The sequence below is a fragment of the Eschrichtius robustus genome, chromosome 3 (assembly GCF_028021215.1).
Source record: "Eschrichtius robustus isolate mEscRob2 chromosome 3, mEscRob2.pri, whole genome shotgun sequence".
Taxonomy (NCBI): Eukaryota; Metazoa; Chordata; class Mammalia; order Artiodactyla; family Eschrichtiidae; genus Eschrichtius; species Eschrichtius robustus.
In genome coordinates this window covers 11,998,797-12,018,883 of record NC_090826.1, presented here as the reverse complement: position 1 = coordinate 12,018,883, position 20,087 = coordinate 11,998,797, and the positions used below count along the sequence as shown (strand labels likewise).

At 43.9% G+C, this 20,087-nt stretch overlaps 1 protein-coding gene across 6 annotated transcripts in view; it reads right to left on the bottom strand.

Annotated features, from left to right (window-relative positions):
* Positions 1 to 20,087, bottom strand: part of FHAD1 (forkhead associated phosphopeptide binding domain 1) — a 150,152-nt gene that overhangs the window by 76,781 nt on the left and 53,284 nt on the right. For all 6 annotated transcript variants that reach the window (XR_011073460.1, XM_068538936.1, XM_068538940.1 and 3 more), the window contains exons 5-7: positions 15,556 to 15,665; positions 12,224 to 12,460; positions 701 to 824 (exon numbers count right to left, since the gene is read on the bottom strand). Coding sequence is in view for 5 of the 6 variants with exons in the window: in XM_068538936.1 (XP_068395037.1) it covers positions 701 to 824; positions 12,224 to 12,460; positions 15,556 to 15,665 (471 nt within the window). In the remaining variant the exon portion in view is untranslated. The remainder of the gene's footprint in view (positions 1 to 700; positions 825 to 12,223; positions 12,461 to 15,555; positions 15,666 to 20,087) is intronic.

Genomic DNA, 20,087 nt, shown 5'->3' with positions numbered 1-20,087 from the left:
CACTTTGTTATAAAGCAGAAACTAACACACCATTGTAAAGCAATTATACTCCAATAAAGATGTTTAAAAAAAAAAAAAAAAGAAAATGAGGGAGAAATCAAGACATTCCCAGTTAATCAAGAGTTGAGAGAGTTCTTAACCACCAGACCTGCCTGCCACAGGGAGTTCTTCAGGTTGGAGTCAAGGACCCTGGATAGTAACTCAAAGCCTTATGAAGAAATAAAGACCTCTGGTACAAGTAGATAGACGGGCGATGAGAAAAGCTAGTACTATTGTAACTTTGGTTTGTAGCTCCGCTTTTTGTTTTCTGTTTGATTTAAGAGACTAATATATAATAAAACACACACACATACGAATCATAAAAAAAAAAAAAAAGAGTGACCCCATTTTGTCCACGCTCTAGTTTGCACTCAGGCCGGTTTGTGGAACCACCCAAGCCACAAAGCGACCTGTGTTCTCCCTGGTGGGGCCAGTGCTCAGGAGACCTTGTAGCCAAGAGATAACATTCTCTCAAATATTTATCAGGCCCTGCCCTCGGAACTGGGTGGCAAGAAACCTCCACTGAGGGAGAGCTCTAATGAACCGACACGGGGGATCCCTGAGGCTGCACCCAGGTCACGGGCACAGGTGTGGTGGTTGACTGGTGATGTCTGCAGGGGGAGGGCAGAAGCTCTGGGGCCTAAATGCAGAAGGGCCTCACCTGATGTGACGGCGGTATCCCTCCTTAAGTTCTCGGCCTCGTTCTTCAGGGATGTGATTTCTAAGTTTCTCTCAGACAGGGTCTGGCACAGCACCTGGCTGTAGCCTTGCTGTAGGGCACTGATCTGTGGAAGGAGGCAACACACAGTCAGAGGGGGCCAGCCAGGCCTGCAGGACATGCCGGTACTTCTCCAACGTTGGGCAAAGAGTCGGGTTGATCTTGGGTCGGGGTGTTGGGGAAACCAAGCTTTTCAGTTATAACTAGTGGAAGGGGCGGGAGGGGGCCTGTTCCTTCAGTGACCACCATGTCATAGGTCATCGAGACACGAACCTTATCTTTGTGGCCACCCGGGGGCTCAGGTGCCGCTGTCTTCCTATGACCTGCGGATTTTCAGCCATAAATAGACAAGCTGTTGGTTCCAGATCATCCAGCAGTGACTGGATGCACAGCAAAGTTCAAGAGACGGGAGCAGGTTATAAACTGAACTCCCTCTAATGATAATAGTGGGTAGTTTATACCTCACAGAGCACCCCAGAGTTTAGAAAGCCCGTTCACACATGCTACACTGATACTCCTCGCAGCGTTGCTGAAGCCTGACGTTCCCATTAACGTTCCCATTTTGCAAGGGAGCAGGTTGAGACTCAGAGAGGCGAGGTCCCTTGCTCGTGATCGCGCGGCTGGTCAGAGGTGGAGTAGGATTCAAACCCAGTCTTTAGCTGCCTGGTTCCTCCTTCCCAGGCGGCTCTGGGAAGGGGCATGAGAAGTCGGAGGCTGTAAAGCATGGCACGGGCTCGGGAGCCGGACTGTGGCCTTCAAGTCCTGTCTCTGCCACTTACGGGCTTTGTGAACACAAGGAGGACACCGTATTCTGTTTCCTTTTTTCCAGTCTGTACGCGGGGTGATGGTAGTCCCAATCTGATGGGATTGTTAGAAGTTATTTTAATAAGTTAGCATGTGTACAAGCGCTCAGATCATGCCTGGCACATGGCACAGGGGGGTGAACCGTGACCGTCCTCTCCTCTGACTACCCACGGGGTGCTTTAGCTTCAGCTTCCCTCGTCTGTCTCTGGGGAAGGTAGTTGGTAATCTTCATGTGTGCATTTGGAAGCCTTGCCAGGCTCACTTAAACACCAGTGTGGTTGTTATTAAGAGGAAATACAGGAATCGTGGGTGGGATGACCACAGGCCGGCTCTATCTAACGCTCCTGTGGGCACCCTCTAAGGCCATGGCTCAGAGCCCCGTGGAGGGCGGGCCCCCCTCCAGGGGTCTAGGTCTACACGTGGGGCGCGGAAGGCTCTCCATCAAAGGCAACGTTGGTAAGAGCCCAAAAGTAGCTGCCGGGCCTCGGCCTCCGCATAGCAGGTACCCGAGAGGCCGGGAAAGAGAGCTGGGCCCGGAACCCCCTCCCTCTCTGTCTGATGCGGCCAGACTGCTTGTTCTGAGTGGCCAGGCCTTTCCCATCTCAAGGTGCACTGTGGGCCTTTGCCCTGTGATTTTTCAGATGTCAGGCCTCAGTACTCCCACAGGGACACGTTTATTGGGGCATAAATGCCACGCAATCCGTAGACAGGACAAGAGCTAGCTTGTTTTGATAGATCAAAATGGAAGTGACAAGGAGAAGGGTGCAATTTCTTTTCTTTTTTTAAAAAATAAATTTAGTTATTTTATTTATTTATTTTTGGTTGCGTTGGGTCTTTGTTGTGGTGCACAGGCTTCTCACTGCAGTGCCTTCTCTTGTTGCAGAGCATGGGCTCTAGGCGCACGGGCTTCAGTAGCTGTGGTGCACGGGCTTAGTTGCTCCGTGGCACGTGGGATCTTCCTGGACCAGGGCTCGAGCCCGTGTCCCCTGCATTGGCAGGCGGATTCCTAACCACTGCGCCACCAGGGAAGTCCCGGGTGCAATTTCTTTGTTCTCCTAAGGTAAGTTTGCCAGATTTAGGGGAGGAAAAAAGGATGTTCACTTAAAATACGATTTCAGATAATGAATAATATTTTAGTGCAAGTGTGTCCCATGCAATATTTGCGACGTACACTAAAACGAAATTCTAAAATTCAAATTTAACTGGGTGTCCTTACTTTATCTGGTAACCCCACCCTAAGAGAGTTCCTAAACTTCAGTCATTCATATACCACTTTCACTATTTTTCCCATGTCTCTCGGCTAGCCCCACTATAATTCCTTAGCATTTTTCGTAGAAGCAGCTCCCTTTTTAAACTTAAAAATGTGTATTAAATTAAAAATAACTGTTATAAGAGTAAATAGAGACTCAGTATCTTAAATAAAAATAATCCCCCAAAAGAAGAAATACAGGAATTTCCCTGTTTACCATCAGACCAGGTTGCGGGCATCACATTAAAAAAAAAAAAAAAAAAGATTTGGGGGAGGGGGTGGGCATGCCCAGGTAATGGGGTTCGGGCGTGGTGACCTGGCCACCAGATGGCGCTCACAGCCTTTGGTCTTGGTTTGTGTCCTTGGAAATCTTGTCATTATTACTCTGGTAGAATTAACAGAAGCGTCAAGGTCTCACAAGTTTTCTGACTCGTTTCCTGCACCATCATGGTTCAGAGTGTATGACATTTGGGGCAGTTACACTTACTTTTTCCCTGGGGCACCTGAGACATTATTGGGGGGGGGATCTATGCTAGAAGTTGCGGGGACACAGGCCACTCTGCCCCCCACTCTCCCCAAGGCTATACTTTTGCATGTTTGTGCTTTGGAAACTTTGAGTAAAAAAATTCTTTCACATCTTACTTTTCTCTGTTGGGCAACTTTTCCATAAAAGGTCCTTGGAACACTGAAAGTGTTTGTAAGTTCTTCTCAGCTTAATGCTTTTATTTGCATGATACCAGAGGCAGAACACACAGAGACAAACTTCCAGAAGGGAAGACATACATTCCCCTCTAAGACTCCAGTGCTTTTGACAGATTTAAAATATTTCAATCTAAGTGTCAGTGTTTTAGGATTTCGGATTGCTGGAAAACTCCAAAGAGTCTTCAAACCTCTTCGATACTTTTACTACCAAAATAAATATCCATATTGTTTGTAATTGGCATAAATTCCAAGATGTTTAATGTCTGTTAAGCTGTGTAATAAAATGGGCACTGAATCATAAGAAAGTTAATAGTGCTAGGAGGAGTGATTGTTTCAAGATAATAATTTGGCTTCTAATTAGCACAGGTGTATAAGAGCACATGGAGGTAAGAATTTTCTAGTGATATTGTAGCGGATCGAAGATCTTTGAGAGCAAATCATTATGCACACACCTTCGGGGACCAGGGAAAACACATAAAGTAATCAGAACAATAAATCAACCTGCCATGTGACTTACACTTCTGGTGGAATGCTCTGCAGGCAGTAGAATAGTTAAGAAACTAAAATGTCAGTGGATGAAACTCGATTTGAGTTCAAACCAATGGAGCCTCTGGTTCATATATGCCTTGTTATAAAATATTCTCCTTCAGTTATAAGTGAAGCTCCAGCGGTAGGGGAGGCAACAGCATGATGCATCAGTGTAATTATTTCTAGATAATTTCTTTGTAAAAACACATTTTTTCCCCCCAGGTATCGGCAGCCACTTTAAATAATACACAAATTGTGACTTGCTGATGTTCAAAGATATGTGGAAATTATATAATGGTATATGTCAAATATACTTCAATTAAAAAAAAAAGGTACGTGGGGGAATTCCCTGGCGGTCCAGTGGTTAGGACTCTGTGCTTCCACTTCTGGGGGCCTGGGTTTGATCCCTGGTCGGGGAACTAAGATCCTGCAAGCCACGTGGTATGGCCAAAAAAAAAAGGTATGTGGGAATAATTCAGCCTCATCCATGTACCCGAAAAAGACATGTCATTTGCTCAGGAAAGCTCTGAAATGGGAGAATAACTGAAAGGAATATTTCAGCAAAATTGGGTTCAGTTCAAGAAAAAGATGCTCATTAACGTGTCAGCTACATGTCAAGGTAGCTGTTTGCACTAATAATTCCTATAGGACCTGTTACTTTCATTGTTTTATCAAAACCAGGTTCGAAGGAGAGTCATTAGTTCGTTTAAATATTAGAGCATGTATTTGTTTACTTGTTTATTCTGTCGCCCTCACTAGAGCATAACAGGGGGAAGGATCATGTCTGTCTTGTTCTCTGCTGAATTCTCAGAGCCTGGAAGAGGGCATGGCACAGGATAGGCCCCCCAAAATACTTATTTCAATGAATGGACGGATGGATGGATGGATGAATAAAGAACAAACAGACGCGGTCCTAACAGAGTTCTAGAAGGTTGCTGGGCCCAACTTTGCCTTCATGGAGCTTACAGTTTCCTGCTAGACTCTCCTAGGTTCACCATGCACAATCTGTGTCCTTTCTAGAGTACCATTTCTAGGACTGAGACTGTGTACCTAGAATCAGAAGGTTACAGAAGGGAAAGACAGTAAACAGAGAACAAGAGAACCAAGGCCCCCAAGCACTGACTACGTTTTTTTTTTCTCTCTCTCTTTTTAAAAAATGTTTATTTATTTATTTTTTTCTTATTAGTCACCCATTTTATACACATCAGTGTATACATGTCAATCCCAATCTCCCAATTCAGCACACCACCATCCCCACCCCTGCCGCTTTCCCCCCTTGGTGTCCATACGTTTGTCCTCTACATCTGTGTCTCAATTTCTGCTCTGCAAACTGGTTCATCTGTACCATTTTTCTAGGTTCCACATATATGCGTTAATATACGATATTTGTTCTTCTCTTTCTGACTTACTTCGCTCTGTATGACAGTCTCTAGATGCATCCACGTCTCTACAAATGACCCAATTTTGTTCCTTTTTATGGCTGAGTAATATTCCATTGTATATATGTACCACATCTTCTTTATCCATTCGTCTGTCGATGGGCATTTAGGTTGCTTCCATGACCTGGCTATTGTAAATAGTGCTGCAATGAACACTGGGGTGCATGTGTCTTTTTGAATTATGGTTTTCTCTGGGTATAAGCCCAGTAGTGGGATTGCTGGGTCATATGGTAATTCTATTTTTAGTTTTTTAAGGAACCTCCATACTGTTCTCCGTAGTGGCTGTTATCAATTTACATTCCCACCAACAGTGCAAGAGGGTTCCCCTTTCTCCAGCATTTGTTGTTTGTAGATTTTCTGATGATGCCCATTCTAACTGGTCTGAGGTGATACCTCACTGTAGTTTTGATTTGCATTTCTCTAATAATTAGTGATGTTGAGCATCTTTTCATGTGCTTCGTGGCCATCTGTATGTCTTCTTTGGAGAAATGTCTATTTAGGTCTTCTGCCCATTTTTGGATTGGGTTGTTTGTTTTTTAAATATTGAGCTGCATGAGCTGTTTATATAGTTTGGAGATTAATCCTTTGTCAGTTGCTTCCTTTGCAAATATTTTCTCCCATTCTGAGGGTTGTCTTTTCGTCTTGTTTATGGTTTCCTTTTGCTGTGCAAAAGCTTTGAAGTTTCATTAGGTCCCATTTGTTTATTTTTGTATTTATTTCCATTACTCTAGGAGATGGATCAAAAAATATCTTGCTGTGATTTATGTCAAAGAGTGTTCTTCCTATGTTTTCCTCTAAGAGTTTTATAGTGTCCAGTCTTACGTTTAGGTCTCGAATCCATTTTGAGTTTATTTTTGTGTATTGTGTTAGGGAGTGTTCTAATTTCATTCTTTTACATGTAGCTGTCCAGTTTTCCCAGCACCACTTATTGAAGAGACTGTCTTTTCTCCACTGTATATCCTTGCCTCCTTTGTCATAGATTAGTTGACCATAGATGCATGGGTTTATCTCTGGGCTTTCTATCCTGTTCCATTGATCTATATTTCTGTTTTTGTGCCAGTACCATATTGTCTTGATTACTGTGGCTTTGTAGTATAGGCTGAAGGCAGGGAGTCTGATTCCTCCAGCTCCGTTTTTTTCCCTCAAGACTGCTTTGGCTATTCGGGGTCTTTTGTGTCTCCACACAAATTTTAAGATTTTTTGTTCTAGTTCTGTAAAAAATGCCATTGGTAATTTGATAGGGGTTGCATTGAATCTGTAGATTGCTTTGGGTAGTATATTCATTTTCACAATATTGATTCTTCCAATCCAAGAACATGGTATATCTCTCCATCTGTTGGTATCATCTTTAATTTCTTTCATCAGTGTCTTACAGTTTTCTGCATACAGGTCTTTTGTCTCCCTAGGTAGGTTTATTCCTAGGTATTTTATTTTTTTGTTGCAATGGTAAATGGGAGTGTTTCCTTAATTTCTCTTTCAGATTTTTCATCATTAGTGTATAGGAATGCAAGAGATTTCTGTGCATTAATTTTGTATCCTGCAACTTTACTAAGTTCATTGATTAGCTCTAGTAGTTTTCTGGTGGCATCTTTAGGATTCTTTCTGTATAGTATCCTGTCATCTGCAAACAGTGACAGTTTTACTTCTTCTTTTCCAATTTGTATTCCTTTTATTTCTTTTTCTTCTCTGATTGCCGTGGCTAGGACTTCCAAAACTATGTTGAATAATAGTGGTGAGAGTGGACATCCTTGTGTTGTTCCTGATCTTAGAGGAAATGCTTTCAGTTTTTCACCATTGAGAATGATGTTTGCGCATGTGGGTTTGTCATATATGGCCTTTATTATGTTGAAGTAGGTTCTCTCTATGCCCACTTTCTGGAGAGTTTTTATCATAAATCAGCGTTGAATTTTGTCAAAAGCTTTTTCGACATCCATTGAGATGATCATATGGTTTTTATTCTTCAACTTGTTAATATGGTGTATCACATTGACTGATTTGCGTATATTGAAGAATCCTTGCATCTCTGGGATAAATCCCACTTGATCGTGGTGTATGATCCTTTTAATGTGTTGTTGGATTCTGTCTGCTAGTATTGTGTTGAGGATTTTTGCATCTATATTCATCAGTGACATTGGTCTGTAATTTTCCTTTTTTGTAGTATCTTTGTCTGGTTTTGGTATCAGGGTGACGGTGGCCTCATAGAATGAGTTTGGGAGTGTTCCTTCCTCTGCAATTTTGTGGAAGAGTTTGAGAAGGATGGGTGTTAGCTCTTCTCTAAATGTTTGATAGAATTCACCTGTGAAGCTTTCTGGTCCTGGACTTTTGTTTGTTGGAAGATTTTTAATCACAGTTTCAATTTCATTACTTGTGATTGGTCTGTTCATATTTTCTCTTTCTTCCTGGTTCAGTCTTGAAAGGTTATACCTTTCTAAGAATTTGTCCATTTCTTCCAGGTTGTCCATTTTATTGGCATAGAGTTGCTTGTAGTAGTCTCTTAGGATGCTTTGTATTTCTGTGGTGTCTCTTGTAACTTCTCCTTTTTCATTTCTAATTGTATTGATTTGAGTCCTCTCCCTCTTTTTCTTGATGAGTCTGGCTAATGGTTTATCAACTTTGTTTAACTTCTCAAAGAACCAGCTTTTAGTTTTATTGATCTTTGCTATTGTTTTCTTTGTTTCTATTTCATTTATTTCTGCTCTGATCTTTATGATTTCTTTCCTTCTGCTAACTTTGGGTTTTGTTTGTTCTTCGTTCTCTAGTTCCTTTAGGTGTAATGTTGGATTGTTTATTTGAGATTTTTCTTGTTTCTTGAGGTAGGCTTGTATAGCTATAAACTTCTCTCTTAAAACTGCTTTTGCTGCATCCAATAGGTTTTGGATCGTGGTGTTTTCATTGTCATTTGTCTCTAGGTATTTTTTGATTTCCTCTTTGATTTCTTCAGTGATCTCTTGGTTATTTAGTAACGTACTGTTTAGCCTCCATGCGTTTGTGTTTTTTACAGTTGTTTCCCTGTAATTAATTTCTAATCTCATAGCGTTGTGGTCAGAAAAGATGCTTGATATGATTTTAATTTTCTTAAATTTACTTAGGCTTGATTTGTGACCCAAGATGTGATCTATCCTGGAGAATGTTCCATGCGCACTTGAGAAGAAAGTGTAATCTGCTGTTTTTGGATGGAATGTCCTACAAATATCAATTAAATCTATCTGGTCTATTGTGTCATTTAAAGCTTGTGTTTCCTTATAATTTTCTGTTTTGATGATCTGTCCATTGGTGTAAGTGAGGTGTTAAAGTCCCCCACTACTATTGTGTTACTGTCGATTTCCTCTTTTAGAGCTGTTAGCAGTTGCCTTATGTATTGAGGTGCTCCTATGTTGAGTGCAAATATACTTATAATTGTTATATCTTCTTCGAGGATTGATCCCTTGATCATTACGTAGTGTCCTTCCTTGTCTCTCGTAACATTCTTTATTTTAAAGTCTATTTTATCTGATATGAGTATTGCTACTCCAGCTTTCCTTTGATTTCCATTTGCATGGAATATCTTTTTCCATCCCCTCACTTTCAGTCTGTATGTGTCCCTAGGTCTGAAGTGGGTCTCTTGTAGACAGCGTATATATGGGTCTTGTTTTTGTATCCATTCAGCAAGCCTGTGTCTTTTGGTTGGAGCATTTAATCCATTCACGTTTAAGGTAATTATCGATATGTATGTTCCTAAGACCATTTTCTTAATTTTTGGGGTTTGTTTTTGTAGGTCCTTTTCTTCTCTTGTGTTTCCCACTTAGAGAAGTTCCTTTAGCATTTGTTGTAGAGCTGGTTTGGTGGTGCTGAATTCTCTTAGCTTTTGCTTGTCTGTAAAGCTTTTGATTTCTCCATCGAATCTGAATGAGATCCTTGCCGGGTAGAGTAATCTTGGTTGTAGGTTCTTCCCTTTCATCACTTTTAGTATATCATGCCACTCCCTTCTGGCTTGTAGAGTTTCTGCTGAGAAATCAGCTGTTAACCTCATGGGAGTTCCCTTGTATGTTATTTGTCATTTTTCCCTTGTTGCTTTCAATAATTTTTCTTTGTCTTTAATTTTTGCCAATTTGATTACTATGTGTCTCGGTGTGTTTCTCCTTGGGTTTCTCCTGTATGGGACTCTCTGTGCTTCCTGGACTTGGGTGGCTATTTCCTTTCCCATGTTAGGGAAGTTTTCGACTATAATCTCTTCAAATATTTTCTCTGGTCCTTTCTCTCTCTCTTCTCCTTCTGGGACCCCTATAATGCGAATGTTGTTGCATTTAATGTTGTCCCAGAGGTCTCTTAGGCTGTCTTCATTTCTTTTCATTCTTTTTTCTTTATTCTGTTAGCAGCAGTGAATTCCACCATTCCGTCTTCCAGGTCACTTATCCGTTCTTTTGCCTCAGTTATTCTATTGATTCCTTCTAGTGTATTTTTCATTTCAGTTATTGTATTGTTCATCTCTGTTTGTTCTTTAATTCTTCTAGATCTTTGTTAAACATTTCTTGCATCTTCTCGATCTTTGCCTCCATTCTTTTTCCGAGGTCCAGGATCATCTTCACTATCATTATTCTGAATTCTTTTTCTGGAAGATTGCCTATCTCCATTTCATTTAGTTGTTTTTCTGGGGTTTTATCTTGTTCCTTCATCTGGTACATAGCCCTCTGCCTTTTCATCTTGTCTATCTTTCTGTGAATGTGGTTTTTGTTCTGCAGGCTGCAGGACTGTAGTTCTTCTTGCTTCTGCTGTCTGCCCTCTGGTGGATGAGGCTATCTAAGAGGCTTGTGGAAGTTTCCTGATGGGAGGGACTGGTGGTGAGTAGAGCTGGCTGTTGCTCTGGTGTGCAGAGCTCAGTAAAACTTTAATCTGCTTGTCTGCTGATGGGTGGGTCTGTCTTCCCTCCCTGTTGGTTGTTTGGCCTGAGGCGACCCAACACTGGAGCCTACCCAGGCTCTTTGGTGGGGCTAATGGCGGACTCTGGGAGGGCTCACGCCAAGGAGTACTTCCCAGAACTTCTGCTGCCAGTGTCCTTGTCCCTTGGTGAGCCACAGCTGCCCCCCGCCTCTGCAGGAGACCCTCCAACACTAGCAGGTAGGTCTGGTTCAGTCCCCTATGGGGTCACTGCTCCTTCCCCTGGGTCCCGACGTGCACACTATTTTGTGTGTGTCCTGCAAGAGTGGAATCTCTGTTTCCCCCAGTCTTGCCAAAGTCCTGCAATCAAATCCCGCTAGCCTTCAAAGTCTGATTCTCTAGGAATTCCTCCTCCCGTTGCCGGACCCCCAGGTTGGGAAGCCTGACGTGTGGCTCAGAACTTCCACTCCAGTGAGTGGCCTTTTGTGGTATAAGTGTTCTCCAGTTTGTGAGTCACCCACGCAGCAGTTATGGGAATTGATTTTATTGTGATAGCGCCCCTCCTACCATCTCATTGCGCCTTCTCCTTTGTCTTTGCATGTGGGGTATCTTTTTTGGTGAGTTCCAGTGTCTTCCTGTCGATGATTGTTCAGCAGTTAGTTGTGATTCCGGTGTTCTCGAAAGAGGGAGTGAGAGCATGTCCTTCTACTCCGCCATCTTGAACCAAATCTGACTATGGTTTTAAGCAGAATTATGCACCGAGGCCAAAATTCATCAATGACTAATTGCTTTTTTATCAACTTTGTTGAGATATAATTTATGTACAAGATCAATGGCCAATTTTAAAGTAGTTCTTTAAAACTTAAAAACAAATTTTTTTTTTTTTTGGATTTAGTTTCAGGACAAAGGAAGTTGACTGGTAAATCCAGACATTCTGGGTGGAGAATTTTTGGTGAAATTCCCTATAAATGAACCAGCAGCTGCCTTCAGGGTTTGATAAAGGTGTCAGTGTTTGGAACTCTGTGGGGTTCCTTCTCCCCGTCTCCAGCTCTTTCTGGCTGGGTCCAGGTGGGTGTGAGAAGTGGTCACTGAAGCAACAGGAGTTGGGTGGAAATGCAAAGTGGGTGTGAAAGCATGAGGTGTACAAGGTGGCAGAGCTGAGCCCTAATCACATCACTGCCTCTCACTTGCTGTGCAAGCTGTAACAAGCTCCTGGGCATCTCTGAGCCTGCCTCAGTCTCCTCATCTGTAGAATGGCATGTGTCAGAAGACTAAGGTTTAAATAGCTAATGCGGGAACTTCCCTCGTGGTGCAGTGGTTAAGAATCCGCCTGCCAATGCAGGGGACACGGGTTCGAGCCCTGGTCCAGGAAGATCCCACATGCCCTGGAGCAACTAAGCCCGTGGGCCACAGCTACTGAGCCTGCACTCTAGAGCCCGAGAGCCATAGCTACTGAAGCCCGCATGCTGCAACTACTGAAACCCGCGCGCCTAGAGCCCATGCTCTGCAGCAAGAGAAGCCACCGCAGTGAGAAGCCCACGCACCGCAGCGAAGAGTAGCCCCTGCTCACTGCAACTAGAGAAAGCCCGTGCACAGCAACGAAGACCCAATGCAGCCATAAATAAATAAATTAAATAAATAAATAAGCTAATGCACCAAAAGCGCATGCACCAGGGCCTGAACATGGTAGGCACTTAATCAGATCTAATTTTGTTCTTACAAGGCTAGAAACCTGCCAACCCTCCACTCCCTGGATCTGCACTCTTCTCCACCATGCTACGCTGACTGCCCATTTCTAACTACCCGGGTGGCTTCCCCCAGGCTCTACCTGAGAGCTGTCACCCTGTGTTGTGACTCCAAGGCCCCGACCCACTTGTCTCTGAGCCCTACCTGGTTTTTCAAGCTCTGGATCTCTCTCTGTTGGGCGTCGTCCTCTTCATGCAGAACCTGAAACTTGGGCGGGATCACCCTCTCCTTCTGCCTGGAGGCGGCTGTTTCCGACAGCTTCTGGCTCAGGTTGGCCACTTCGTTCTGCAGGCTTGCTATCACGGTGTCTTTGTACTTGGATTCAAGTTCAAAATCCGAGAGACGGCTGACTTCTTTTCCCAGCAGCAGAATTATTTCATCCTGGGTGGAGGCCAGATGGGAAATTTACTAGGTGTGGGTCTGGGTGTAAGGCTGAGCCCATTTAAAGAAATACAGGAAAAATATGGTATCATTCTTTGGGAAGGTGAGGGCAGGCAGGGAGAGAAAAAGCAGACTTTCAAGGTTATCTCTGTCACTTGGAAAATCTCATAGAGACAAGAATTTGATTAAAATGATGTACTTGTATATAGACTCCTGTAATGGATGTCTATACCTCACAGGTACGGAAACTTTCCTTTCCCCGAGAATTATACTTTCATATTAAGAACAACCGTCCCACTTGGGAACTTTTGTTGCTAGAAAGTTTACTTATAATATTTTCATTTATAATATTCAGCCTAGCACACTGGGGACCTAGGAAAGGTAATTAGGAAAACAACATTCTGTTTGACCACATTCTGCCTATAATGAGGGTTATTTTTTTTAACTTAAAACATTCTGAAATATTTATTTTCCCTTTCCTCTCTTCTAGTACTTCCTGCCTCTTTTGGCTATTCATGTAAGAATTTTTTCCAGGTAACTGAATCTGGAAAGTAAATGAGACGGGGATGGTGATTTATTTGCATGGGCTCATGTAAACTTTCGGCTGGAAAAACAAAATTGCTGGTAGACTTTACCCACAGGTATAATTAACACTGTCCTCCGTCTCTCCAGTGAAAAAGCTCTGCAGCCAAAGAATTTGTCAGGTTTTCCAAAAAAGGAAAAAAAAAAATCCCCCAAACTTCTCACCAGAAGTTATCAATAAAATGTCAGAAAAACTGAAGAAGAAGAAGAAAAATTCCCCAGAGGCCTTTTCCAAAGCAGCCACAGGAGGAGGTAAACGGGCAATTTCTAGGCCAGCTCATTCCCAGGGGAACCGTCCAGTGAGCCTCACGACCTGCTAGCTCCGTGACCTGGGGAAGGACAGGGTCTCGCTCATGAGAAAGCCTGTCTGACATTGCCAACTGCTGCCAGGGGCCTTCCTTTGGGTCCTTGTGAACGCTGGTGGCAAAATTTCAAGAGAGAGCATCAGACATATTCCCTACTCCCGGGCACTTTCTCCTGTTTCACCCTGTTATGATCAGCCAGGTGCTTATTCATTTTTCATGCAACAAACATTCATCGGGCAGCAACTAAGTGCCAGGCCCCGTGCCAGTGCTGGAATGTAAGAAGTTTGCAGAGGGCAGCGGACAGCTGTGGGTTCTGCTTTCCTGGTGAGGGTCCCCTTGCCCTTCCTGGAGGCAGCGTTCCTCCTTCCATGTGGTCTGGGTAGGACTGTCAGTCATGTGCCCTGCTCATTCCTGTGCCACCTCCCCGTGTGCATGTGGCCCAAGCCGGTCAATCAGAGATTTCACACATTGATTACAGAGGGAGAGGATCTTGTCTCCTTTTGGATCATAAACTTTAAATATGTAGGCTTGTTTGCCTGAGTTTGTCTTTTCTAACACACAAAGCCAGCCTTATGTAGAAAGCCAGACTCTGAGGGAAACAGAGGGGAGAGATTGGTAGTGGGGAGGTGTTCTGATGACATCATTCAGGCTCCTGGATCTAGCCATGCCTGAAGCTAGTGGTCCTTTAAATTTTCCAATAAGGTGAGCTAATAAATGCTCCCCCTCAAGCTAATTTGTTTAATGTCACTTGAAGGAGTCCTGGCAAGTCAGGGTATAAATGGCTTATAAATAGAAAAAATTATTTCTATTATAAATAGAAAAAATTATAAATGGCTTATAAAAATTTTTCTATAAATCGAAAAAATTATAGTGGTTGCACTATATTTCCAAGTTAAAATTGAGGCAGGTTGAAAAATGGCTGCAAATACTTTGCAGCTTTGCCATCCAGTCTATTTCCCCACCCTCTAGTGTGGGCTGGCCCCGTGACTTGCTTTAACCAACGGAATGGCGTGGAAGTGATGCTGCGTGATCTCCAGGCGAGTTCTTACGGGCTGTGCAGCTTCTGCTCTGGCCCCCTGGGAACCCTGAGACCACCGTGCTGTGATGAAAAACCACACGCAGAAAGGGGCCCACCAGTCCAGGCATCCTGCCTGAGGCCCCAGGTGTGGGAAGGAGGCCATTGGAGACCACCGGCCTGGCCAAGCCACCGGCTGACTGAGGCCGCATAAGTGAGGCCAGGGGACGCGAGCAAAGGACCCTTCCAGGTCAACCCATAGATTCTGGGGAATAATGAATTGCTGTTTTAAGCCACTAAGTTTTGGGGTGGCTTGTTACACAGCGATAAATACAGAATCTGAGTGTGGCTTCTCCCCTTTCTGCAACATTTTTCAGAGTCTGGTCCCAGGACGCCTGAGTTGGAACCCCTTGCCTCCTGAAGTTTTGGATTTCCGTGTCTGACAAGACCCCCGGGTAGTTAGTTCTGCTCCTCGCAATCTCCGAGAATTGCTGGGGGAGCAGCCCCTGGCCCTTAAGGAAAGCGAGATGTTATAGACTGCTTCTTTTAGAGTAACTTTCAGGTCGTGTCTAAGCGGGGAGAAATTGACCTGGGCCCTTCCCACGATGGCTTGAATCCACCTGTTCTGCTCGCATCCCTGCTTTAAACCTCTCTGGTTCTTTAACGAGTCTCTCTGCCCAGGCCTCCCTGACTTCAGCACTCACTTCCTCCTGCTAGGAACGTGTTTTTGCATCACTGTTCCATCTCTCAAGGTTGACCACGTGATTACTGTGCGGGAGTTAGAAGTACCCGCTGAGAAGTTAACCAGACCTAGGTTTGACTCCTAACACTGCTCCTTGCGCTGGGCAACCTTGAACACATTACTTAACCTGTCTGAGCCTCAGTTTCCTCATCTGCAAAGTGAGGGTGATAAAATCTATTTTGAAGATGGTGAAGATTAACGAGCTAATAAATGTCAAGTGCACAGGACATGGCCCAGCACACAGTAGGTGCTCAGTACCTTGTAGCTGTAGATGTTATTTGGGATAAAACGAGCAGTGGCCAAACCTGGCTGAATGTCTTGGGAGGAAGAGGTGGTTTCTTGGAAGTAGGAAAAAGGGGCAGTCCTTGAGACACAGAGAACAAGAGGCAGTGGCAATCTCTCCATGGTCCCTCTTGCTGCTGTAGCTCTGTCCTTCCCCGAGACCCCTCACCTTATCGTGCTGGGCCAGGTCCTGGTCCACAAAAATCTCTCTGGAGGACCCTGCCCCAGGAATTTCCTCGGCCACTGATTGTTCCGACAGCTCCACGGCGTTGGTCCACACTAACACACAAGGTCGACAGAGAATGCAGAGGAGACTGTGAGTTTCCCCAAAGTCTTAATATTTTCAGATTAACCTTCACATTCATGAGACTTACGCAATGAAAGCATTACGGGAGTACTGGAAAGGGTAAGAGCCGCCTCATTTCTCTTCCCCAGCGTTAACTGCACTGATGCACTGTGATGTGTCTCTTTCCAGACTTTTCTCTATGCCGCATAAGAGCTGATGACCTTGGGCAAGTCACTTACTCTCTCTAAGCCTTAGTTTCCACATATATAATTTAGGATCACTGATAGTCTCTGCTATAAAGGGCTATCTGGAGATTAAGTAGAATAATGATATAGAGCAGGGGTTGGCAAACTATGGCCCTGAGGCCAAATCTGGCCTTCCACCTATTTTTGTAAATAAAGTTTTATTGCAACACAGCCACAGTGATTCATTTACATATCATTTATGGCTGCTTCCCAGCTACAAAGGCAGAGCTGAGTAGCTGCAGCAGAGACCATGTGACCCACAAATCCTAAAGTATTTACTATCTGGCTCTTTACAGGAGAAGCTTGCTGACCCCTGATGTAGAGCATTAAGCACTAAACGTTAGTTATAGTTTTTTTATTGCAGTCATATCTTTTCAAAAAACAAAAATGGATTTATGTGACAGAGATTCTTCTCCAGCTTACTTTTCACCTAACAATATCAAAAACATCTTCCCATGTCAGTATTTGTAGCTGTGCCGGGTTCTTTCCAATGGTAGCGTTGTGGTCCACTGTACAAGTGTGCCAAACGTATTTAACTAGGATCCACTTGATAGACATTTCAGCTTTCCTAATTTTTTTCTTATTAACCCCAATATTACAAGGGCTGTTTATAGGACTTTCGGGGGGTACGGCATTATGTTTGGGGGCCCCACTGTATATCACATCAGACATCTCGCAATTCACTCACGTCAACACTGAATACATTTTTTTTTTTTTTATTGGTGTAGAAACTTTTGTGAAGATTTCTATAATTCTGCTGTGAGATCACTTGGGCCCAAGCAGCATATTTTAAATTTCCAAGTGACTGTGGTTTCTGGACAGTCACTGCACATTCTTATCTTCTTGTGAAGTGAGAAACTGAACAAATTATTTTCAAAGGTGATGAAACTTTAATGAGTATTAACATTAATGATGAATGAAGCACGCACCGTCATGTTTGTGGACATTCATTCAATCATTTATTCATTTTGCTTCTGCATTTTTTATTTATGCATTTTAGAGTCAAAGATTCCTGCCCCCAGCCAGGTCTCAAACCTGTTTGTGGACCCCAGAACCTCTAGTGGACATAGCTGATGGCCTGTGGTGCCCGGAGAACGCATGGCCTTGCGTGTTGAAGGAGCAGCCCTGGCCACGGTGTTTCTTGGGGCGTGAGGAACAGAAGGGCCTGGAACTTCAGCAGCTGCCCATTTTCTCTCCCTCTACCTCCCCAAATAGGTCCATGATTAGAAAACTTTTATTTGAAGCTCACTGGCCCCATCTGACCCTCTTGGATCCTGAGCAGCTAAGTCCTACCTGACTACAGCAGCAGTGCCTGATAGAAAAATAATGCGAGCTACAGAATGCAATTTTCAATTTTCCAGTAGTCGCGTTAAAAAGGTAAAAAGAAGAGATGAATTTTTTAATGGTAAATTTTATTTAACCCAATACATTAAAAAATTATCATTTCAACACGTAATTGACAAAAAATATGGAGATATTTTATATTCTTTTTCTTCGAGGTATGAAGCCTTTGAAATCTGGGGTTTATTTTACACTGATGGCGCATCTCAAGTTGGAAACTGAATTTTCAGCAGGAAGACTTGATCTGTTTTCAGATTCCACAAAAACTTAAGAGTCGAAAAAGTCGATTCGCCAACTCAAAGTGTTCCAGACAGACTTCGACCCTTTCAATAACTGGATCAAGTATCAGTTTTTAAATTTAAATGAATTAAAATTAAACGTTTGGTTCCTCAGTCGCACGGGCCACGTTTCAGACGCTCAGCAGCCACTGGGGCTGGTGCTGCCGTAGCAGAAAGCACAGAACCAGAACATTTTCCCCTTGTTCCCCTCCTTCCTGACCCAACACCTCCTTTCCTGCCAACATCTGTAACTGGGTTAGGAAAAAAAAGGAATAGAGAAAAGAGATTAGAAAAAAAAATCCTCTTCTGGTGCAGGCTTGACTATAACATGCAGCCTAATTCTGCGGGGGTCCCTGTGGCGCATCAAGGATCGTCACAGGCCTGTGGCTTAGTTTCTAAATATTCAGCATAGTCTGTTTGATGCTATATGTGTGCCGGTCATTTAATTTTCAGGCTGGGGCGGTCAGGTGCCAGAATCTGCGGTCCCCAGGCCTCGTGTGGCCAGGCAGTATTACATCAGACAGGCTACTGTCCAGGGGCAGCTGTGACTCCTAAAGTTTTCCTGGTTAGCAAACTGAAGGCCAGAAATGGGTTCTTATTGGTAAAAGGGTGGCCTCTTACCTAGTATGCTGAATGCTAGAAATCGGCTCCCACTGGTCAAATGGAGGAAGGTACTTCCTGGCCTGTGTCCCCAGGCAGGGCCCTGGGGTCTGACCCTAACTGGGCCCCTGTCCAGTCTCAGCTTAGAGCTCTGGCATCTGATGCCATCTCTAGGGGCGACTCCGGCTGCCTCTGCGACCCTGTCGTGGCTGTCTTGAGGGACCCTTCCCTGCAAGATGATGGCCGGAGGGGGGACTTCATCAAACCTACAGAACAGGCTGATCGATGGGGTCCCTTTACTGGGGAAGGTGTGTTTACTGAAAGTCTTTGTGGGGCTAGAATTTGCCCTGAGACTCGCTTTCCTTACACCCAGGCAGGGAGGTGCTGGAGCAGTTACCCCTCACCCGCCCCAAACTTCTTTACCGGCTACTGTTATTTATCAAAAAGAACCTAAGGGCCATGTATGACCAAACCAGCTTAACTCTAGCTGCTGGATCATTCGGAGATCCCAGTGGGGAGAACCCCCAGGGAGGGTCGGGAGGGCTGGGGCGGTGGGATGGCGGATACGGGGACACAGGCACTTTAAGAATTTTCGGGCATGAGCTGTTGGCCAAACGGCAGGGGAGTTACTTTAATATTTTAACAACCCCCAGCTGTCCTGGTGCTCTCCAATAACCACCAGTCTGCAGCAGGGGCAGTATGTGTGCACCTTAACTGTGTCTTTAAGACACTGCTACACATTGTAAGTTGTAAATAAAAGTTAAATAACAATCATGGTTAGGTAATAACTTAATTTTTAAATTTTAACATTTACTGAATGTTCGCTATGCACCAGGCGCCGTGCTCAGCACTTACAGGCAGGATCCGATTTTGTCTTCATAACAACCCAGTGAGACAGGCATTATTATTCCCATCTCCATTTTATACGTGAGCGATATGAAGCACAAAGATGTCAAGTCACCTGCTCAAGGACACACAGCTGGTAAGTGGTAGAGTCAAGGGATGAACCTAGGTTTGTTGGATTCACAGCCTATGCTTTTAACCACTATGCAGTCAATGTATTGAAGTGGGAAGATGTTTATGATATATTATTGAATTTTAAAAATCAGGTAGGGAATTCCTTGGCAGGCCAGTGGTTAGGATTCTGTGCTTCCACTGCAGGGGGCACAGGTTCCATCCCCGGCTGGGGAACAAAGATCCCGCAAGCTGAGCGGCATGGCCAAAAAAAAAAAAAAAAAAAAGGAGGTTACCTATGTTAGGTTCATATGATCTCATTATTGGGAAAAGATATATATATATATGAATCAAGATGCTATTTTAATAAATCACTCCACATATTTTCTTTTCTCAGTAATTCTTCCCCACCTCCCATGAGCTCTTGCCATTAAGACTTGGCCTTGGAGCTGATGTTTTATTGCCTTGTGGAAAAGGAAGGATGAGTATTAACTAGAACAGGGTGATTTTGCCCCCAGGCAAAATGACGTTTTGATTTTTGTCTGGAGACATTTTTGAGTACCACAGTTAGGGGGTGGTGGTGGTGGTGTTGCTACTGGTATCTCTAGTGGGTAGGAGTCAGGGATGCTCTAAATATTCTACAGTGGACAGGACAGATCCCACAACAAGGGGTTATCTGGCCCCACGTGTCACTGTGCCAAGATTGAGAAACCCTGACCTGACCTGCAATAAATAAGTCCTTGGCTTTAGGTTTTCAAATAGAATTTTTCAAGTCTAAAGCAAGGTGACAGTCTAACAGTAAACCAATTAATGTGAAGAGCCCAGCTTTGCTAAGAGAGGAAAGAGCTTTCTCGGAACCCTCAAAAATAGGTGTTTTCTGTCAAGAGTCAGCATGGAGGACTGGAGCACAGAGTTTTCTCCAAAGCGTGGAGTAGAGAGGCCCAGACAGAAAGGAACTCCCCATCACACAGGAAGATGAAAGTCCTTTTCTGAGGAT